Source organism: Sceloporus occidentalis, unplaced genomic scaffold, assembly GCF_023333645.1.
Source record: "Sceloporus occidentalis isolate IW3139 unplaced genomic scaffold, rSceOcc1.0.p SCAF_58, whole genome shotgun sequence".
Lineage (NCBI taxonomy): Eukaryota > Metazoa > Chordata > Lepidosauria > Squamata > Phrynosomatidae > Sceloporus > Sceloporus occidentalis.
This window is the reverse complement of record NW_028317038.1, coordinates 4,793,862-4,818,210: the sequence shown is the minus strand read 5'-3', so window position 1 is coordinate 4,818,210 and position 24,349 is coordinate 4,793,862. Positions and strand designations below refer to the sequence as shown.

The 24,349-nt window shown below is 43.8% G+C and overlaps 1 protein-coding gene across 1 annotated transcript in view; it reads right to left on the bottom strand.

Annotated features, from left to right (window-relative positions):
* LOC149287638 (BMP/retinoic acid-inducible neural-specific protein 1-like) overlaps positions 1-24,349 on the bottom strand; it is a 279,818-nt gene that overhangs the window by 166,963 nt on the left and 88,506 nt on the right. The window contains exon 3 of the mRNA XM_089492628.1: positions 6,640-6,809. Within this exon, the coding sequence (XP_089348754.1) occupies positions 6,640-6,809 (170 nt within the window). The remainder of the gene's footprint in view (positions 1-6,639; positions 6,810-24,349) is intronic.

Here is a 24,349-nt window from a genome sequence, read left to right as displayed (position 1 = left end):
GAGGCTCTATGGCCAACGCAAATAGAAGGGGCAGCCCTGACGAGTCCCACCCTGAATCTGGAAAAGGTTAGAGCGGAAGGTGCCTATATCAACTACAGCTGATGGATGGGAGTAGAGAGCTTGCACCCCCTTCAGAAAGGGTCCAGCAAAACCAAAGGCTTGCATTGTAGACCATAGGTACCCCCAGTCCACTCGGTCGAATGCCTTTTCAGCATCTAAGGACAGGAGCATCATTGGGGTCCCAGACCTTCGACATGAGTGGAGCAGGTTCAACGTCCTGCGAATATTATCTGGGGCCTCTCGACCCGGGATAAAGCCCACTTGGTCAGAGTGAACCAGACTAGGTAGGAGCACACTTAACCGAAGGGCCAGAATTTTCAGGTCAATGTGAACAGTTTCAGGTCAATGTTAAAGAGAGAGATCGGCCTATAGCTTGTGCAAAGGGAAGGGTCTTTTCCCTCCTTAGGGATCATTACAATCTTGGCAATCTTGGAAAGCGAGGGGAGCTTACAGTCCAGAAGAAATTGTTGAGTATCCGACCGGAGAGACGAGGAGGAGGAAGTCTTCTTGCCGTCATAAAGGTAGGAGTAGTATTCGGCAAACCGCTCACATATAGTCGCTGGATCTGACGATAGGGAACCTGCCCTGGATTTGATGGCCCGCACTGTCCTGGAACAAGTGAGGTCTCGAAGTTTTCTCGCCATCATGGTGTCAGACTTGTTTGCCTATTCAAAAAATTTCTGTTGGTCCGGAGAATCGCCCTGATAGAGTCCGTGGATAGTAGCATATTCAATTGTCCCTGTGTCGCGACAATATCGCGGAGGAGACGCTGGTCCCCGGAACGTTTGTGGTCCGCTTGGAGCCTCGTCAGGGAGTCGGTAAGATCCTGAATCTGAGATTGATGACATTTCCGCTTAGCAGATGCGATTGCTATGAAGTGGCCTCGGAGAACTGCTTTGTGTGCGTCCCAGGCAGTTCCCAGAGAAACATCAGGGGTCAAGTTCTCGGAAAAATAATCAGAGAGAGACTGAGTGATAGTCCCTCTGACCTCCGGATCGAGGAGCAGAGCGTCATTCAGGCGCCAGAGAGGGCGCAGGTTGGGAGGTTGAAGAGCCGACAGGGAAATCTCCACCACAGCTGCCACGGACTGGGTCCAAACAGATGACTGAAAGGACCCAGCGCGCCCGATGATTGTATGCAGGAGTCACAGTGCAGTAGTGGAGTTGGACAGGGCCTGGTTGCAGGGTGACCACACTCACCCAGGTGTTGAGCACCTAGGGTTGTGCAGCCAAACACCAGCACCCTGATAAGGCAGCGGATGAAGTCCAGAATGAAGTGAATTGATATCCTGCAGGCACCCTGGAGCAGGCATGAAGCAGATCACTAGAATCACGTGCAGGATGCTGCAGGCTGGGAGAATGGAAGCTAAGCAAAGGGTATAGCAGAAACATAACAAGCAAGGGAGAGGGAAACCAGGCACGAAACATAACCAGACAAGACATACATGTTACAGGGCACGACAGTGAACCAGACAAGGAATAAACATTACTAGACAAGATATACATGATACAGGGCACTACAGTGAACCAGACAAGGAATAAACATTACTAGACAAGATATACATGATACAGGGCACAACAAAGGACAGGAAACAAGGCAAGGAACACAGGGGAAGGAGTGAGGAGCCGGAATCCTCGGACGCTTCTCCTTTAAGCAAGGATAGGACATTTTAACTAGGACAAAGGGAGAGGAGAGAGGAACCGGAATCCTCAGATGATACAAGGAAGAAGGGAAAGGTACATAAGAGACAAACAAACATGAATACAAGAACTAGCCTAAGACTGTTTGATAACAATTGGAGATTCCGTCACATGATATGGCCATAGTATGCTTAGCCCACCACTACGCCAAAGTACTCCAATGACAGTGGGTCCTAACGCTAATCCCTGCTGACAGTGGTACGAAACAAACCAAACATGTAATCAAAACACATAGCACTGAGACATATATTAGACTGCAGACTGAGACAAACAGAACACACAGGTGGGGCACACCTTAAAAATGAAACAGAGCTGAAGCAAAGAGCTGAAGCAGAAGAAAGGAATGGAAGATCAGAACAGAGCATAAGGAAATCCAGGAATGGATCGAAGCAAAACAGGGAAACTGAAGCAAGACAGATATGCAGCTCCGCAGCCTGGGCAGAACGTGACAACAGCATGGTTGGACCAGGAAATCTCATGTATCGAAGAACTCAGAAGTGATGGAAGCAGGCGTTAATTAAGAAAAAAGTAGTCGAGTCTAGAGTACATGGCATGCGGATGCGAATAAAAGGAGTAGTCTCTATCGGAGGGGTGGAGAAGTCGCCAAGCATCAAACAATCCCATCGACTTGACAAAATGCTGTAGAGGCTTAAAAAGTGCCACCGATGGAGTTCTGTCTAGGTACGGGTCCATCACCTACGGCGATGTAGGGAATATGTATGGATATATAAATAAAGAAAATAAAATAAAAAATAATAAAAAAAAAAATAATAATAATAAATAAATAAATTTTGGAATAATGTATGTAGTGTATGCATGTGTACGCGCATCAGAAAAATCGAAATGACATTAGTCAACAACGAAAAAACCACACAGTCCCGCACAAAGGCAAAAAAAAAATTAAAAAAATCACAAACAGTGAAATCAGGATCGGTGGTAACACATAAAAAGTCAAGCGAAACCAAGGCACTTAGCTGTCCAGCAAACAATTTGCGGCCAAGGCGTCGGTCGAAGCTCGGTGTAGCCACGGTAGGGAGGCGATAGGCAGAGCAGGAGAAATCCCACGGAGGCAGCAGGATTAAGCTCTTCTCTGAGACGCCGCTGGGCCATCTTCCGCTCGAGGCGATGATCTGAGGGAGTCCGGGCGGCGCGGAGATCCGTCTCGCGGCCCCGGGAGGCGAGGAAGCTCATCGGGGGGTTGCTCCAAGGTGCGGGGTACCTGCAATCCCAGTCGCCGCAGGAAAGACGCTGCACCGTCAAGCCCACGAAGCGTTAGAAGAGAGCCACCATCTTGTACCAGGAGTTTAAAGGGGAAACCCCAGCGGTAGGGGATCCCCTTGTCCCGCAGTAAATCCGTCACAGGCTTCAGAGCCCGACGCTTATGGAGGGTAGAAGGCGCTATATCTGCAAACCAGACAGGTGAGGCATTGCGCGTAGCTCGCAGGATGGCATCCTTGGTGGTGAAATAATGGCATTTGAGGATGATGTCCCTAGGAGGGTCTCCATGCCCCGGCCTCGGGCGCAGCGCTCTATGGATCCGCTCGAGATGGAGTTCAGCTTCAGGTAAGTCCGGCAGGAGTTGCCGAAGGTAGCGGTGGAAAAAGGAGCGCAGGTCAACCAGGGATTCTGGGACCCCTCGGATCCGTAGATTAGAGCGCCGGGAGAACCGCGCACGTGGCCTCCAGTCTGACCATATCCACGTCCCGTTAGCGCTGATTAGTCTGAAGCTCTTCGACCGCCTGCTCCAGATGAACGGTTCTGGTGGCCAGCGCCGTGAGGTCCGCCGAGATCGCTGAAAGACCCGCCTTTAGATCAGATTGCAGCTCAAGTTTGACGGAGAGGAGGCAGGATTTAAGGTCTGCTATGTCACTCCGCGTACTAGGCCCCGCGCCGTCTGCAGCCTCAAGGCCCTCACCGTGCGGGGCGTCTTTTTTCTTAAAAAAGTCTGATACTTCGGGCGTGGGACCCGGTTTTCTGCCTCTACGGGTGGACATCTTGACGACTGTCGATATAAGGCCACTGGAGTGTGGGTAGATCGGCTGTGAAAGCTGGAGTTGCCGGTGAGTGAGCAGGAGCTAGCTCAAAGTGCGACCATCTTCTCCAAGCTCCAGGACACGCCCCCCCGAAAAAGTATTTTTTTAAACAAAAAATCACCATATTTTATCTTTTTTTTTATAGTAAATTAGATGATATGATAAAATGGTATCTAAAGATAGCCCTGTTTGTCCTGAAAAAAAACAAAATATAATATGTGTGTGAGCATGAAATGAGAAAGAAGAAAATCACAGCTAAACAGCAACACTGAAAAATGTTAAAAGAGCCATACTACGAGTAAGAAAAAGTTTTTGATTTTAGCAACGTGGATTTTTTTCAAAAATGGAGAGACTGGTAGGTGGTCTGGACATCTTTAGATGGAGTTCAGGTGAGATGGAGATATTTAAGAGATGTCCTGCTATAGGTAGCAGAACATTGCATTAAACTTGTTAACAAGAGTAAAAGAAAAAGGAAGCCACTGTGCTACTCTGCAGATGTGAGCTTTTATGAAATATAAACAGACTGAAAATGATGATGGTGACAGGAGCAAGTACAAAGTAAAGCTAAGGGAGGCAAAATGCATTATTAGATGCACCAATGCACATAGGGACTCCTACCTATGTGCCTTTGCTGGGTTAACAGAAAAAGTGATAAAACCCTTTTTAGATATAAAAGCGAGAGAAGAAAACTTAAACCATGAATAATTAACCTACAGACAAATTAAGGGACTTATAAATGAGGCTAAAAAGCTAGCTGACAGCATAAATAACTTCAGTTCTGTTTTTACACAGGAAGATGGCGGTGAGGGACCCTTGTTAGCCAAAAGACATGGGGTGACATGTGACACAGCTGTGTTTACAGAGGAAGAAGTTCTACTTGAACTCTCCAAAGTAAAACCAGACAAATTGGACCTCATGGGATAAACCCAAAAAGCCATTAAAATAGCAATTTAAACATGTCCTGGCAAATCCAGTAACAGATCTATTTTATCAGTCACCAATGACAGGAGTAGTTCCAGAAGACTGGACTTTGGCAACTGTAGTACCACTGTACAAAAAAGGTAGTAGGGAAGACTCGGACAAATATAGACCAGTAAGCCTTACATTAGTAGTTGGCAAATTAATGGAAACCATCCTAAAGGATAGGATTGTTAAATATATATACTTTAGTAATGCATTTGACACTGCCCCATAGAAGACTTATAAATAAATTGCAGTCTATGAATATTGATGCCAGAATAGATGATTGGATTAGCCAATGGTTGGGTGATAGGAGGCAGAAGGTGGTAGTTAATAGTTAATCCAGAAGGATCAGGGCCGGCCCGACAATGGAGCCGAGTGGGGCAACCGCTCCAGGCGGCACTTTTGAAGGGGCGGCACTTTTTTTAAAGCGAAAGAGAGAGAAAGGGCGCCGAGTGGTTTTCGCTTACCAAGCTGTCAGTACCCGCTCGGCGCCCCTCTCTCCTCTGCGGCGAGTCTTCCTGTTCGGTCTCGGTGCCGGCTTGTAATGCTGAGTGCCGGAAGATTTACAGTGCTCAGCATTACAAGCCGGCACCGAGACCGAACAGGGAGACTTGCCGCAGGACTGCTGAAAGGTAAGTACAAGGGGGGGCGGCAGGGATGGAGGGAGAGGAAGGGTAGATAATGGGGGGGGCGGCAGGGACGGAGGGAGAGGAAGGGTAGATAAGGGGGGGGGCGGCGGCATTTTAAAATTCGCCCCAGGCGGCATTTTGCCTTGGGCCGGCCCTGAGAAGGATATTATTATTATCATTATTATGATTATTTATTGTTTTATATAGCGCCAACAAATTCCGTAGTGCTGTACAATGCATAGACAAGACATAAGTAGCATGTAACATAAATTGACTAACAGAGACAACAGGTGAGGAGGGCCCTGCTCAAACGAGCTTGCAATCTAGAGGATTTTGACACATTGGAGAGGGTTCAGAGGAGAGGTACAAAAATGGTAAGTGGTTTGCAGGACAAAAATTATAAGAAAAGGTTTATTTAAATACTTAAAGTGACTTAACAAAGTACAGGAGGCAAGCTTATTTGAAAGGAGGAGCAATGTTAGAACAAGGCCAGAGGCTTAGATGTAACATAAGGAAGTTCTACCTTACTCATAAGGTAGTAGATAAATGGAACAGTCTCCCAGCAGCAGTGGTGGAGGCTACAACAGTGAGGGAATTTAAACAAGCATGGGATAGACATAAAGCGCTCATTATAGGACCAGACCAAAGACTGATAGGGGTTTAAACCCCTTACATCAGGAAAAATGGGCAGTCTAGATGGGTTATGTAAACTACACCACAACATGTGAAGTAGAACTCCCTTTAGAAGTAGATCTGGTAAGAATATTGGCCAAAAAAGACTCATTATTTGTTGCAAGTTTTCAACCAGCATCATAAGAAGCTCTAACAGTAATTTTATCGTTTGAACATATACATACCTGGGAACTCCCAAGGTTTGATCTCCGCGTGAAGCACTGCTTCTCCGGGGAGTAGGACTCAAATAATGATCCGACTATGATGTATAGCCAACTAGTCATCTCAAGGAATGGGTGGGTTTTCTAAAGATCTGTCCCATGGAAGGGTGGAATTTATTATGTTTTCTTTCTTTTTGTTTGTTACCTTGAGAAAGGTTTTGTGTGTGGTCATATGATTTGATTAAGATTAGACAAAAATTAAGTCCTGTGACAGCACGGTCATCTGTTATATATCAAAAATATAATATGATATACAAAAGAATCATGTTTTTGTATCACATTGTCACCTTCTAATAGTTGTATGGTTTAAAATGAACATACACACACACACACATATATATATATATATATATATATATACCTTAATTGCTCCTGTTGATATTTGAATCTCATGAAGTTTCCTCATTGTCCCATCTCTGTCCACAAAATAAGATGAAGCAAGATGGTGCAGAGACTCTACAGTATGATTTCCATCTCCAGTGTGTCGGTCAAGATGACTTCTATCCATGTACATTGTCAATGCCTCTTCACCTGCATAGGTCAAATTAATAGTAATATAGCATTAAAAAACAACAAACGAAACAGTAAAAAAAAAATTGCCAGCCAGGAAGGATGGAAAGACACATGACAAAATAGATAAAGGCGATTTTATTGTGCTGTAATAAACCTATCTAGTATTATTTTATGAAATCCCTAACATTAGCACTTTCATTTATGTGTAAACACTCCAGATTATAATTTATAAAGTATACGTACCAATTCATCAAATCCTGTTTAACCCCTTGATGACAATTAAAGGTCCGGGCACGAGTGCAGAAAGCAATCTATGTTCACTTTCTGCACGCAAACAGTGTTGCTGTAATGTCTCGATGTCGAGGCATTCAGCAACACAGAGATTGGCATTAGGGGCCATGTCTGGCCCCTCCCCAGGGCATCAACGTCCGCCATACACTGTATGAGGGCGGACGCCTGTTTTAAAAGAGTTTAGGAGGTGATCTACTATCGCCTCCTAAACTTCAATGGTGTCGCTGAAATGTCTCAACAGCAAGGCATTCAGCGACGCCGAACACCCACCCCAGGACACCCTGTGATTTTGCCACTCGCAAGATGGCGGTGCCTCCTTTCAAAAAATAAAGGAGTTCAAAAGAGTTCTCAGGAGGGTCTCTCCAAAACCTCCTGAGAACTCTGGCTCCCCTTGCATGTTTAATACATGTACTACATTCAAACATGCAAGTCAATGGAGCCCAGCTTTCAAATCACAATGTGATTGGTAAATTGGTAAATTTAAAGAAAAAATATACATTAGTGGAATGGTAAAACAGTATTTTACCTAATACACAGGAATACATGTATTTAACATTTTGATATCCATTATGCAGTCAGCATATGTCATATATAAACAGAAATTTGGAAACCCAATAGCCATTTTAAGGTTCCCCCTTAATTCATAGTGCACCTTACTTATAGATATTCCCCTCTGCCCCCCAGATATGCCACTCTACACCCCCAGATATGCTTTATGCCCCTAGAAACGCCAGTCTGCCCCCCAGATATGCCACTCTGCCCACATATGCTTTATGCCCCCTAAGACGCAACTGTGCTTGCCGTGGCTTCTATGACGGAGAAGCACCGGAGGAAGTGCTAGCAGCGGAGGTTGTCTACACGCATGGCACAGATGTCTACCGGCTGCCGGAGAGTAGGATCCAGGTCCCCTGCAGCGCAAATGCTGGTATTTTAAACATACGTTGTAATTCAGGTATGAATTCACAGTCCTGGTTTTGTTGGGTTGTTTGGGGCTAAAATCCCACACTTGAGAGGTGCACTTTTTTTTTAAATTTAACATCTGGTCAGTCTGTGCCCATGTCTTATTTGGAGACATCTTTGAATCCGGCCAATTCAATTTATCCCATCAAGTCATACATTTTTGAAAACTAGATACCTCATCTGTATTTCAAATCCCAGTATTTGAACTCTTTCCATGCCAGATTATTTTTATATTTTTTCAGAATTTTTTTTTTTTTTTTACACTCTGTTGGAACTGGATGGTTTCCCTGATGGTGACATAATTAGAGAATCATTTTTACACGTCACAATTTTAATCACATTACAATTAGCAGGCTGGGTTCTATTGACTTGAATGGTTGAATGTAGTACCTCAGGAGATTCTGGAGAAATCATTGTGGTTGCGTGTTTATTTTCAAGTGGATGCTGCCATCTTGTGAGAGGCAACATCACTCCAGTGCATCCTGAGGTGGGTTTTCACTGCAGCTGAATGCCTTGACATTAACCCCCTTAGGACCGGGTTTTTGTTACTACGTTTGCGCTAAAAGACCAGAGTAGTTTTTGTGTTTTTTGCTATTTCTTCAACAGTAAATTCTCTCTTCTCAATTAGTGCACCCACACAAATAATATATTGTTTTTTTCACCACAAGTAGGGCTTTCTTTTGAAATAATTATACATATAAACCATCATTGAGTATGAAAAATATCTAAAAATGTGGGGGAAATTAGGAAAAAGGAAATATTTTCACAGTGCAAATGGAAAAAAACTCCAAAAGTGTATTTGGGTATTTGTCCTGTTTTTGGAAACACCTCATATGCCTGGTATTTTCATTTATTTTGGCACTTACAGGGTTAAATATGAATGACGCGCATCGCTGTTTCTAAACAAGATTTTTTAAATGTGGTATCCTGGGAGATGCGCCCCAATAGCGGCCAGAAAAAGAAAAACCGCTCAACAAAAGTATATATTTTTTGGACGATGACATCCCAAAGTATTTTACTCGGGGCATTTTAACACTTTTTATTTAACCATTTTAGTGCCAGTCTGTCCTAAACATTGCAGTACAATTTCATTTTTTTCCATTTTTAACAAACCTATTCTATCTGAACACAGTATTTCAGGTTTTTTTTCTTGCATACATAAAATGACTGAAATAATTTGTGATTTGTACAGGAATACAGGAATACCCCATATACATGGGTAGGGCATGTCACTTTGGCACTGTGGGTTCAAAATTGGAACATGCGCATTTCAGTTTTCAAACATGGAATTTTGACAAATCGGTTTGTTGTGTCCAGGTCTCATCTGATGTCCCATATTTCATTTAAACGCCCTAAAACTATATATTTCCTAAAACTAGACAGCTCAGGGAATCTAGTTAGGGGCATATTGGCCTGTCCCATGCAACTGATTCCACAACGACACCAAATTTAGTCTGACAAAAAAAAAAAAAAAATTCACATCCACTTTGCGGATTATTTTTCTGAGTAGATGTGTGAAAAATAGGTCTTGATTTGTGTTCAGTAACACCCCGAGTAAAGCGATACCCCACATGCATAGATAAGTCATGTTTCTCAGACATTGTGGAGTCAAAACTGGAAAGTGCGCATTTTAACTTTTAAAAGTTTTAAAATGAACGACTCGAAATGATCCAATTCACTTTACTGATCCGAACTTCCAATCACTAGTTAGAATAACAAAAGGAGGGGGGTGCTTGAAATCATTGTTCTTCCTCTATTAACCATGGTTACCTGCAAAGAAACAGATGCTGTAATCATTGCTTTGCACAAAAAGGGCTTCACAGGTAAGGATATTGCCATAAGATTGCGCATAAATCAACCATCTATCGGGCCATCAAGAACTTCAAGGAGAGAGGTTCAATTGTGAAGAATGTGTCAGGGTGACCAAGAAAGTCCAGCAAACGCCTGGACCGTCTCCTAAAGTTGATTCAACTGCGGGATCGGGGCGCCACCAGTGCAGAGCTTGCTCAGGAATGGCAGCAGGCAGGTGTGAGTGCATCTGCATGCACAGTGAGGGGAAGACTGTTTGTGGATGGCCTGGTGTCAGCGAAGAAGCCATTTCTCTCCAGGAAAAACATCAGGGACAGACTGATATTCTGCAAAAGGTACAGGAATTGGAGTGCTGAGGACTGGGGTAAAGTAATTTTCTCTGATGAATTCCCTTTTCGATTGTTTTGGGCATCTGGAAAAAAAGCTTATCCGGAGAAGAAAAGGTGAGCGCTACCATCAGTCCTGTGTCCTTCCAACAGTAAAGCATTCTGAGACCATTTATGTGTGTGTGGTTGGTTCTCAGCCAAAGGAGTGGGCTCACTCACAATTTTGCCTAAGAACACAGCCATGAATAAAGAATGAGAATGGTACCAACACATCATTCAAAAGCAGCTTCTCCCAACCATCCAAGAACAGTTTGGTGACGAACAATGCCTTTCCCAGCATGATGGAGCACCTTGCCATAAGGCAAAAATGATAACTAAGTTGCTTGGGGTACAAAAGATCAAAATTTTGGGTCTATGGAAAGGAAACTCTCCAGACCTTATTCCCAGAGAACTTGTGGCCAATCCTCAAGAGGCAAGTGGACAAACAAAACCCCACAAATTCTTACAAACTCTAAGCAGTGATTATGCAAGAATGGACTGCCATCAATCAGGATGTGGCCCAGAAGTTAATTGACTAGCATGCCAGGGTGGATTGCAGAGGTCTTGAAAAAGAAGGATCAACACTGCAAATATTGAGTCTTTGCATAAACTTAATGTAATTGTCAAAATAAGCCTTTGACACTTAGGAAATGCTTGTAATCATACTTTCGATATTTGTAATCATACTTTAGTATACCATAGTAACGTCTGACACAAATATCTAAGGACACTGAAGAAGCAAACTTTACGAAGACCAATACTTGCGTCTTAAAACTTCTGGCCACGTATTTTCTTTACCACAGTGCGGATATGCATTGGTCATGTGTGTCTTTCTGCTGTTTGCATACACAAACATGTTTGTCTATGGAGATGAAAGATTTTAGTTTATAATTTTTGACTAAATATAATAATTGTGCACTAGAGAACTGCTGTGCAATTCTCAAAAGAGACAATGTTTTGGTAAAACACATACCGACTCATACCCAATTACCGTATTTGCTCAATTATAAGAGAAGGTTTTTTTTACAATAGAGTTCTGACTACAAGACTAAGATCCAGATCCCCTGCAGCACTGCAGGGGACCTGGATCCTCCACTCTAGCAGCCTCTTCCTCTGGGGGAGCCCGGCAGAAGTACCGGCCAGCAGCAGCGGAGATTGTCTATGCACATCGCGCAGAAGTTCACTGGCTGCCAGAGAGGAGGATCCCAGCAGCGCTGCAGGAGACCTGGATCCTCCTCTCTGGCAGTGTCACGATCAATATGCGAGCTGGTAAGCGAAAGGGTTAATAATCGCAAAAAAACAATCCACACGGGAGAAAATCCAGGCGAGGTACAATAGGGCACGAGTGGAGGCAGAGTCGAAATACAAGCAAGGGTAAAAGGCAGGCAGCAAGTGGTCAATAGTCAATAGTAAGCGATAATAGGGTCTGGTACACAAGGGGTCAAAATACAGAGAACGCTTCAGTATAGGAATCACACTTCAACTGATACTTCAGCAAAGGATACTGGGACTGAAGCGTCTAAATACGTTAAAATTTGGCGCCAAAATGATGTCAGCATTTGAAACGTGTTGGTATGGCAACGGTGGAGCGTGTCCTAGGTTCCACTTGATTCTGCCGGCAACTAGAGAGAGACGCGTCTCCCTGGCAACGGAGCGAGTAGCTGGAGAGGCCCTGCTTGCTGCCGTGTCAGTAAGCCGGGAAGGAGCAGAGACGGCATGAGGCTGAGTTTCAGCGTGGGAACGATGGCGGGGGTAAGTACTTGATTTATGACAGGCAGCCAGTGAACCCCTTACGGAAAAATTACTGCTGTTTTTTGGACATGAAAAAACTCCAATACTGCACTTTTACTGCAGTTTACTGCACATTTACTGCAGTTGTACTGCATTTGTACTTCACTGTACTGCAGTTGTACTGCAGTTATTTTTGTACGGAAGTACAAATGCAGTAAAGCTGCAGTACATTGAAGTACAACTGTAGGTTTGCAATATAAAAAAAAAAAAGTGCAGTAAATGTGCAGTAAAACTGCAGTACAGTGAAGTACAAATGCAGTACAACTGCAGTAAATGTGCAGTAATACTGCACTAAAAGTGCAGTATTGGAGTTTTTTCATGTCCAAAAAACAGCAGTAATTTTTCGTAAGGGACGTCTGCGCGATGCGCACAATCTCCAGTACTCAGTCATAGAACCCCCGGTGGAAGTCCCTGGTGGATGCGGAGTCCCGGCGGCCCCTGCTTGACCGCAGGGAGTCTGGAGCACGGGGGACAAGTCTACGGATGCATCGGTAAGCCGGGGGATATAGGGGAGTATAAGGCATATCTGGGGGGCAGAGTGATAAATATGGGGGTATAAGTCATATAGGGCCATATAGGGGGGGCAAAGTGGCATATCTTTGCATAACTGGGGGGCAGGTTGGCAAATAAAAATAAAAACAGAAAATGCATTTTCTCATAGTTTTTATAAAATATGAAAAAATAGTGAATTCATATTTATTAATAAAACGTTTTTTTCCTATAGGGTAGTGTTAGATTCAGGCTTTTCTTTTTTTCTAAATTAATATTCAAATTTTGGGGGGTCATCTTATACTCAAGCAAATACAGTAATTTATAAAAGATCTGATAACCTAAAACAAATATTGGCTCTAGGTATGCTTCCTAAGATAGATAATGGAACATCTACACTAAACTTTCTTGGCAATAGAGGTACAGGATATAATAAATGTGGTAAAACTTTGTAAATCATGAAAATTTCAGCCAAAAAAACCCTGTATATTTCACATGTGTAAAAACAGGTATCACACATGAGATTAGAAAATTCATACATTGCAGTACTACACATGTAATATTTCTGTCTGTTACAGTGCATATGTGGGGACCAATATACCGTATTTGCCCGATTATAAGACGACCCCCCAAAATCTGAATATTAATTTAGGAAAAAAAGAAAAAGCCTGAATATAAGACGACCCTATAGGAAAAAAGTTTTACCAGTAAATGTTAATTCATGTAAACTATGTCAACTATTTTTTTAATAAAAGCTATGATTGAGAAAAATATTTTGTTTTTAATTCCTTTTATTTTCCAACCTGCCCCCCAGTTATGCACATCTGCCCCAGGCTTGTCACTCTGCCCCATAAATGCCTTAAACCCCCTATATGCCACTGTGCCCCATGATATGCCTTTTAACCCTCTAAATGCCACTGTGTCCCATGATATGCCTTTTGACCCCCTATGTGCCACTCTGCCTCCAGAAATGCCTTATACCCCTATATGCCACTCTGGCATTTAGGGGGTTAAAAGTCATATTATGGGGCAGAGTGGCATATAGGGAGGTATAAGGCATTTCTGGAGGCAGAGTGGCATTAAGGGGGTTAAAAGGCATTTCATAGAGCACTCTGCCTACAGAAATGCCTTATGCCCCCCATTTAACATTTCGCGTAGGCAACTTCCGCTGCAGCCGGAAGGAGGTGTGGTTAGCAGCGGGGGTTGTCTGCGTCCATTGCGCAGACCTTCCCCGGCTGTCAGAGAGAATTCCCCGGTGCTAACCACACCTCTTCCGGTCTACACGCTGCGCCGGCTACACACCGGGGACTCAGAAGCACTGGTAAGTTGGGGGTGGGGGGGGTTTGGGGAGGGGAGACAGGAGGATCCAGATCTGGATCTTAGTCTCATAGTCAGACCTATTTGAGGTCTGATTATAAGACGACCCCGATTATAAGACGAGGGGTATTTTTCAGAGCATTTGCTCTGAAAAAAACCTTGTCTTATAATCGAGCAAATACAGTATATAGAGTGAGAGCATTGGAACATATAGGCAGAATTAGAAACAATAGTAAAAAAACACAGCATTGCAAAGGTCACTAGCAATTTTCCTTTGAGTCATTTATGATAACTGGGATTGACATCGTCACACCACATTGGTGGGGTGGTGACAATGTTCAATCCCGATCTAGAAATGATAGACAGAGTGGACTTTAAAGTTCAAATTCCATGAAAAGGGAGGTCTTAACACCGATCTAGATATTCTAGCATTTATATATATATATATATATATATATATATGTAGGGCTGAAACAACTAATCGATAAAATCGATAATAATCAATAATGAAAATCGTTGTCAACGATTTTCATTATCGATTAGTTGAATCGATTTGTATCGATTATAAAAAGAGGTTTTTTTCAGAGCAAATGCTCTGAAAAACTCCTCTCCTTATATAATCCGATCTCAAACATTTCAGGGCATATAGGGGGTATAAGGCATATATCGATATTAGGCATATCAGGGGGGCATAAAACATATCTGGGGTAAAAGGTATATCAGGGGGCTCAGCTGGATATCACTGGCATATAAGGAGTATAAGGCATATTGGGGGCACAGTGGAATCTGGCATATAAGAGGTATAAGGCATATATGGAGGCAGAGTGGCAAGCTGGGGGTCAGATGTGCATAACTGGGAGCAGTTTGGTAAATAAAAGAAAATATAAAAAAAGCTTTTTTCTCATAGTTTTTATTAAATATGAAAAATAGTTAACATATGAATTAATATTTACTAATAACTTTGTATTAAAACCTAGTTTGAGAAACACCGTGTTTGGGTTCTTGTAGCTTTTATTATTATGTCAGTAAAATAAGGTGAATAGAGAGAGAGGCCATTGCAATAAAGAGATGAAAGTGTAAATTGTACGTTTTTTATTACATTATTTTAAATTTAAAAATTTTAAATTATCCGATTAATCGAAAAAATAATCGGCCAACTAATCGATTATTAAAATAATCGTTAGTTGCAGCCCTATATATATGTATATAATATATATATAATATGTATGTATATATATATATGCATATATATATGTATATATCTATAGGTATATGTATATATATATTATATTATATTATATATATATATATATATACATACCATATTTTCTCGATTATAAGACGGGCACTTTTATGTCCTTGTAAAGTAGTGAGTGTGCAGCCTGTATAACAGTGCAAATTTGCTGCTCCCTTAAAAATAACGCAACACACAGCCATTAACGTCTAAACCTTGACAACAAAAGTGAGTACACCCCTAAGTGGAAATGTCCAAATTGGGCCCAAATTGTCAATATTTTGTGTGGCCATCATTATTTTCCAGCACTGTCTTAACCCTCTTGGGCATGGAGTTCACCAGAGCTTCACAGGTTGCCGCTGGAGTCCTCTTCCACTCCTCCATGATGACATCACGGAGCTGGTGGATGTTAGAATATTTTTTATGAATGGCATTTTGAGAGACACTTCGGGGTCAGTCAAGGTGAGTTGCATAGGGGGGTGGTGTTATCTCCTCTCTGCGGATCAGCAATACCTTTCTGGACCCCAGAGGCCCAGGGAGACATGTGGGAGGTGACCTCATATACCTCCCTCGTGGGGGGGGGAGACGTTATCACTAGATGTAATGCATAATGCACCTTTTGCATAAGTGTAAATACATTATTTGTGTCATGTGCTTTAACTGAAAGATAGAGATTCCATCTCATTGGTATATTCAGTGGTCATGTGACCATATTGAGGGGAGGGGTTTACCATTTATAAGGAAGCATATGGACACTCCAATATCAAATCACTCTGTGATCTGCTGTGTTTATAAGGAATGTGATCTGTAGAAAAATCTTGGCAGAGAAAGAGAGGATACACTGGAAAGTTCCTACTGCTGGACGGTGGACTGTCCCTGTGCTGATTATTTGCTACACTCTTTCGCATATTTTATTTGTTGTAAGTGCAATACTTTACCTTATTTACTATACTGAGTGATACTGTGCCATTGTTGCTGTGTTTTTAAATGTTTCTAGTTGTGAAGAATTAAAGACTTTTTATGACTAGCTCTTTTATGTCCTTGGAAATGTGATTTATGTGCGCATTACCTATTTGCACTACTGCTAAGCCTCTATTCCATACGGAGTTCCATCATTTTCTGTACAAAAAGTTTTTTTGCCCTATATGAATGTGCGCCCCATTTAGAAGAGTGGTATACATTACTAAGTGTTGGAGGAATGCTTATTTAGGTGCTGCTGCCTAATTAGGGAAAGTATTATTTACACCAGTGGCATGTTTTTAGAACCTACCGTATTTTCTTGATTATAAGACGATCATGATTATAAGATTACCCCCCAAAAAATTGACTATTAATTTACAAAAAAAGAAAAAACCTGAATATAAGCCTACTCTATAAGTTTTATTAGTAAACAATAATTCACATGTAAACTATTTTTTCATATTTAATAAAACTATGATTGAGAAAAATTAATTTTTTGTTTTTGTTTCATTTGCCAATCTGCGCCATGGCTTGCTACTCTGCCCCCAGATATGCCACTTTGTCCCCTATATGCCACTCCCTCCCCCGATATGCCAGGGCTTCTATGACTGAGAACCGGAAGGTATTGTTGCTGACCATGTCCATCCCTTTATGACCACAGTGTAACCATCTTCTGACTGCTACTTCCAGCAGGATAATGCACCATGTCACAAAGCTCACATCATCGCTGAGGAACAATTCCAGCACCTTGTAGAAAGCATGCCACAAAGAATGAAGGCAGTTCTGAAGGCAAAAGGGGGTCCAACCCAGTACTAGCAAGGTGTCCCCAATAAAGTGGCCAGTGAGTGTATATATACATTTATTTGTGTAAAATTAAATGCTAACTGTAGGGGAAAAATAAACATATAAACCTTTAGGGAACAGTTAGGCCCTTAGTGTTTCTGGACATTACCATGAATAATGTATCATGTACAGAACCGGCCTTAGGCGTTGTGGCGCCCTGTGCGGACTACTCCTCTGGCGCCCCCCTTCACTACCCCCCTCTCTGCCCCTTCAAACTACCCCTCCCCTCTGCCCCTTCAAACTACCTCCCCCTCTGCCCCTTCAAACTATACCCCCCCGCCCCTTCAAACTATACCCCCCTCTGCCCCTTCAAACTATACCCCCCTCTGCCCCTTCAAACTACACCCCCCCCTCTGTCCCTTCAAACTACACCCCCCCCTCTGTCCCTTCAAACTACACCCCCCCTCTGCCCCTTCAAACTACACCCCCCCCTGCCCCATCAAACTACACCCCCCCTCACCCCTTCAAACTACACCCCCCCTCGCCCCTTCAAACTACACCCCCCCTCTGCCCCTTCAAACTTCACCCCCCCTCTGCCCCTTCAAACTATACCCCCCCACCCCTTCAAACTATACCCCCCTCTGCCCCTTCAAACTACACCCCCCCCCTGTCCCTTCAAACTACACCCCCCGTCCCTTCAAACTACACCCCCCCTCTGCCCCTTCAAACTACACCCCCCCTCGCCCCTTCAAACTACACCCCCCTCGCCCCTTCAAACCACACCCCCCCTCTGCCCCTTCAAACTTCACCCCCCCTCTGCCCCTTCAAACTTCACCCCCCCTGCCCCTTCAAACTACACCCCCCCATGCCCCTTCAAACTACACCCCCCCCATGCCCCTTCAAACTACACCCCCCCACTTACCTTGTTGCCTGAGTCCTGCAGTGAGAGCGGGAGGCATCCGTCTTCTCGCTCTGCCGCGGTGCCGGCATTTCATGTTGACGGAGTCACGGAGAGTAAGGGGCGCCGAGCAGTTGCTGAGAACTTCACGAGCAACCGCTCGGCGCCCCTGCCCGGGACTTAGATTAAAGCATCGTTTTTTGTTTTTGTTTTTTTAAAACTTTATTTAACATGAATGATGTTAAATAAAGTTTAAAAGAAAACAAAAAAAAAAAACGAAGTTTTAAGTTAAGTCCCGGGCAGGCGCCCCTGCTACCATGGCGCCCTGTGCGGTCACACAGGTCGCACACCCCTAAGGCCGGCCCTGATCATGTATTATGTTTGTTTTTTATTTGGAAACGCATGTAGTATATAAAAGGTTGCAACTGATCTTAAGAGGCAACTCCATTAGTGATTGACCAAGCCATGTTTGGAGATCCATCGCCTTTGCAGATTGTGTGACAGTTTCTCTATGCAAACTATTAGCACCCGGAAAAGAAAAAGAAAACATTTTAAACCCTCTAAATCAGATGTTCCCAGGATCCTGCCTCATAGGAGATATTGAATGGAGAGGAAAAACAGATGCATCTCATGTGAAATAAGGATTCTCTAGGTGACAACTCTAGGCCTCCAACCTATGGTGTTTGGAAAAAAACTAAGGTTTCACCAACTCCACTTTACTATTCCCCAGGTAACTTTCCAAACAGCATATTTAGCTTACATTTAAAAAAAATAGTCACCGTAAAGTCCTTAAGTTCGCCCCCAAATTTGTGTGAACCTGAGTGTCAAGGAATGTATGCTGCCTGGAAAGTTTGAATAACATAAGTCTATGACAGAGTTAGGAATACCCCTTAAATGCATGTAAGAAGTATGTTATCCAGATACTCTAGGATGTTTTGCAATTTAAATGTTACAAATGAGAACAAAGAGATTTGCAATTCTTAGCCAGATGGACACACATGAGCTCTTGGTCTGTGTGGGTCACTATTTGAAAATTTTTATAGCTCAGATCCGTGCTTTGACCACCATTGTTTTCTAATACTGCTGTTTGTAGCTACATAGCAATTAAGGTTACAAAGCAAAGTCCATCAAGTTCAACTTACCATACATCCCTTCTGCTGATTGAGATCCAATGGCCAGGTATAGTCCAGATTCACAGGGGCAAGAAACAGGTAAAGGAGTACAACACAATCCAGGTCACAGAGGCAGGCAGCAAGCAAAAGGTTAATCATTAGTTGAATCAATTTTATTGATTGATAAGATGAGGGTTTTTTCAGAGCAAATGCTCTGAAAAATACTGTATTTCCCCATGTATAAGACGCACCTTTTTTCGAAAAATTTGGGGTCTAAAAACTGGGTGCGTCTAATACAGTGGTTGTAGATTGTAAAGGGGCGGCAAATTTCAGAGGAGTGGCAAAAAACGCCGCCCCAAATGCCCCCTTAGCAGTTAATACTTCCCAGTCCCTCCCTGCAGTCACACGGACGATTGGCCCCGCCCCTTTCCTTATAGCGTCCACACTGCACAGCAACTCATCTAATAGTAAGTATACAATTAATATTTGGGCCTGAAAGTTAGGGGAGGTGGGGGTGAATTTAGGGGCAGTTATGGTTAATGGGGTGTTTAGGGTTCATTTAGGGGCAGTTATGGTTAATGGGGTGTTTAGGGTTAATTTAGGGGCAGTTATGGTTGCCGGGGTCTTTAGGGCTAATTTAGGGGCAGTTATGGTTAGCGGGGTGTTTAGGGTTAATTTAGGGGCAGTTATGGTTGTCGACGCACATTGCGCAGATGCTCACCGGCTACCCCTACTAGACACCAGGAAGTCTGGAGCATGGGGGGGGGTAAGTCTGGGTGATGCAGATCAAGGGCACAGTGGTATATAGGGGGTTATAAGGCATATTTGGGGGGCACAGTGGCATATTTGGGGGGCATAGGGGCATATCTGGGGGTATAACTCATATCTGGGGGGGAATATCAAGGGGACAGTGCTATATAGGGGTTATAAGGCATATTTGATGGGGTACAGTGGCATACAGGGGGTGTAAGGCATATCAGGGGGGCACAGTGTCATATTTGGGGAGAAGAGGGGCATAAGGCATATTTGGGGAGAAGAGGGGCATAAGGCATATTTGGGGGGCCGAGTGGCATATCTGGGGTATAAGGCATATCAGAGGGCAATGTGGCATATGGGGGTATAAGGCATATCAGGGGGCACAGTGGCATATCAGGGGGTATATAAGGCAGGCCTTGACAAATTTGTTTTCAATCTAGGAGCCAGCTAAAAAAGTCAGGAGCCAGGATTTTTTTTTAAACTAACAAAGTTTTCTTTTCAACAACAAAAATGAATGATGTCCCAAGGGAATTCCCCCCCCCTCGCCCTTCCCTTAAATAAAGGTCCACTTTCCTCGAACCCTTATTTTTTACTTACATTTTAGCTTTTCTTTTTTCCCCCCGCTCTCCTCCGACGTGACGATCCTCTCCCTGTTACAAGGAACTCTTCTGTGAGCCCCACCCCTTGAGTTATGAAAGGGGCGGGATGAAGAGCCTCACCGAGGCACTGCCACTGAGCAGCACGATGTGTGCAAGCCGGCCGCTTAACAAAATTAACCTGAATGTTGGTCTGCCAGCCCACCTGGTGGGCCGGTCCATGGGCCAGCAGACCAACGTTCACGTGGTGCGGCAGCGAGGTGAGGTGGTAAGACAGTCTTGTGTGCACGCCGGCCGCTTTAATTTTATTAGGCGGCCGGCTTGCACACACCGTGCTGCACCGTTTGCACGCCCAGTCTGGCCTTGCTCATGCGGGCCGCACATTGGACACCCCTGACCTGGAGTTTGTCGAGCCCTGGTATAAGGCATATCTGGGAGGCAGCGTGGCAAGCTTGGGCTCAGATGTGCATAAAAACAAGAAATTCATTTTTCTCAAAGTTTTTTTTTTTATTCTGCTCTTTGTTTTTCACCCAATTTATTCAATAAATTATTTTAAATAAACAAAAATTGTTCATTTTTTGTATCCAATTAATCGAGAAAAAAAAACAAAAAAAAGGCCAACTAATCGATTATGCAGCCCTAGTAAAGTTCTCTCTTGTACATTGGCCTGCCGAATCTCACTTCCAGCACACTTATCACACCTCAATCTCATTACCCCTATCACATCTCACTCTAATCATACCTCATTCCAATCATACACCACTCCTATGACCCCCAGCCAGTGCATCTAATGCCCATTACACCCAGCCACCACACATCACAACCCACTCCTATCACACGCAGCCACCACACATCACAACTCACTCCTATCATACCCAGCCACCACACATCCCAACTCACTCCTATCACACCCAGCCACTACACATCACAACTCACTCCTATCACACATCACAACGCACTCATATCACACCCAGCCACCACACATCACAACTCATTCCTATCACACCCATGCATCACGTATCAGGCCCATCATACCCAGCTATTACACATTACACTTCACTCCTATCACTCCCAGAGAGATTCTTGAGCAGAGCTAGAAATTCCAGAAGATGCAAAACGAGGCTTGCCAGACGAGTGGTAGCAGGCCAGGAACGGAAAGGAAGGGGCGTGTCACAACAGACACTCGAGGGAGTGGCTGGGAGAATGAGAGAGGTGACAGATGGCAAGATAGTCCCTCCCCTTTCTCTCTACTGGTGCTGGCTGCTGCAGGGGATGCTCCACCCCTTTGAGGAAGTCTGTTGCCGGTTCCCCATCACAAAAGCACAACACGCAGGCCGCACATTGAAGTCTGGCGGGCCGCACGTTGGACGCTCCTGACCTAGGCAATCCTAGGTTTTGGCGCGTGAGCTTAATTATGCTTTCGCATAACCAAAACCTCTCATTTATATTATGTTTATATATTTGTTGCCAACTTTATTAGGGTGAGAAGCGCAGACAGTTTTTGTTTTTGTATAGATTGTACAGCCAGCACACTGTATTTGCAGCATGCTCACACTGTTTAGTAGGCCTCATATTATACATTTGTATTATTTGAGCCTGAGACCAGCTTAGCACACCGACATTTTTTCTTTTCCCTGTTTGCACATATTTGAGGTTGTTGGCTCCTCATCAGTCTGGTTGCAGCTTGCTGTCCAGGGGTTAAATGGGAGGAGGTTTAATTGCACCTCCCCCAACACATTAATAAGGTTTTGGTAGCAGTATAAACTGCTTTGTGTGCCCACTATGTAGGAGGTGAGAGTAGGTTCTCACCCTATTGAGAGTGTGCCTTGATGTGGCGGGTGAGCTTAATTATGCTTTGGCCAATTCATATAACCAAAACCTCTCATTTATATTATGTTTATATATTTGTTGCCAACTTTATTAGGGTGAGAAGCACAGACAGTTTTAGTTTTTGTATACATTGTACAGCCAACACACTGTATTTGCAGCATGCTCACACTGTTTGGTAGGCCTCACATTATACATTTGTATTATTTGAGCCTGAGACCAGCTTAGCGCACCAACATTTTTTCTTTTCCCTAAATGAAAAATTTACATTTATTTTTTATCTGATTAATCCATTAATGGAAAAAATAATCGGGCAACTAATTGATTATGAAAATAATTGTTAGTTGCAGCCCTAATCAGGTCAGATCAGAGAACAGGGGGAGCTCAGTCAACAGAAACCACAAAAAGGGACCAGACTGACAGGCCCTAGGTATTTATAGGGGCTGTCAAGCGTGACATTACTCATGACATCACAAACCCTACCCCCGCACACTCTACCTCTATTGTAGTTAGAGATGCGGGTGTCGGTGTTATGGACAGAGACCCCGCTTCCTCTGCTGACATCAGTGCCACCTTTCCATTGCAGTCCCCAGCTCCCCGCAAGGACCGCAAGGTATGTGCCTGACAAGGACTACAAGGAAAGAAATCCTTATTGTCTCCGAAATGCCAATAAAATGTCAGCTTTGCTCAACTGTATATCTGTATTTACATTAACGTTTGTTAAGCTTTTTCTATATATCCCTGCTAAAAAGTCTAACATTGAAAGAGTATATTGTAGTCTCTGTATATATGAATTCTATGTTTAATGTTCCTAGTGTAGAGAACCATTTTCTTAACAATCTGTAGTTTTTTCTGCTTTGAAGTGTATGACCTCCGCAATCCTTGACCATGCCAGAACACTATCTCTATTGACCCCAACTCACCCTGACTACGCCAAAACGCTGTCGGTATTGGCCTCAACTATCCCCAACCATGCCTTGAATATTTCACACCTGGCCACTGTGATATGCCACCTACCCAAACCTCTACCAAATCTCGGGGTGATTTTGCAGCTAGGGTCTAACGCAGATGTCACAATTAGAAATACACAGAAAAGGGTGGTTAGCCACCTTTTGTTGTTACTTGTTTTCTTAGCTTTGCTGCAAAGACCACACACAAACATTGTATGCACCCAATCTGTCCCAAGGAAGACTATAAGCAAAGATCTCAGCAGTACAGTGGAGGTGGTCCTCTGGGCATCTAGAGGTAAGCCCCATCACCAGCCTATACCTCTCCACATGCCCATTTTTTGGAGGTGCAGGGAAAATTCCCTGCTCCACAACCATGCACAAAAAATCCATATGATTCTGCCAAACCCTCACATCTGCACCCATAGAAGTCTGCACTTTCATTCACCCTTAAACTCAGCAGTCTAAACACCACTACAGTTCAGAGCCATGCCTGGCTGGCAAACATATTCACTGTTCAAGAATGCTTTGCTAGTCACTCTACAATAATCCACTTACTATTGTTCCAATTTCTTACTTTCACATCAGAAGATCACATGCTGTTCTGCCAGCTTGCTAGTTTCACTAGGCAGTGAGCAAGGAGACTGTAAGGGCACTGGGTGCCGGATCAGGTAGAAGTCTCGATGCAGGGGAATGTTCGGATTCAGAGCATGGCCATAGGTCGGCTGACTATGTATCCAGTTCAGGGCTGCTCTCCATTTTAGCCTTTCTCTTGGTTGCCATCTATATGTGTTCTGAGCACGAGCAGAATATAAATTGGGTTGACAAGCTCAGTACAGGCAGGAAACTGGAAGCGCACCATCAAGGCAAGAGGTAGGAGCACAGCTGGAACCCCTCTGGCAGTGCACATGGCAGGAGCACGGCTGGAAGCCCTCTGACAGGGCACACCACAGGAACACAACGGAAAGCCCTCTAGCAGGGCACACAGCAGGAGCACGGCTGGAAGCCCTCTGCCAGGGCATACGGCAGGCCGCAGCAGACTGGCAGACGGCAGCAGCGGATGCTGACCAATGCACGGTACAAAGGATGATCCGAAGAATAGTTGTAGTCCAAGCCAAAGGTCAAAAACTAGAATATCACGATCGATGGAGTACCAAGGGACAAACACTAGAACGAGGTCAGAGTCCAATGCCAAGGGACTACCTTTTAGCTCAAGACTGAACACAGGGCTCTGTAATGTTTGAAGGTCGCCAGTTCCAACTATACCCAAATCTGTCCAACTTAAAACCTTAGATGCCCTTAGTGGGGATTCCCTTAGTGGGGATTCCCTTAGTGGGGATTCCATTTCAAGGCAATGTCAGCCTACCTGCCTAAAGGCATTTCCTACTCCTTCCACTTGATTGAGACAAGCAGGAATCTGCTC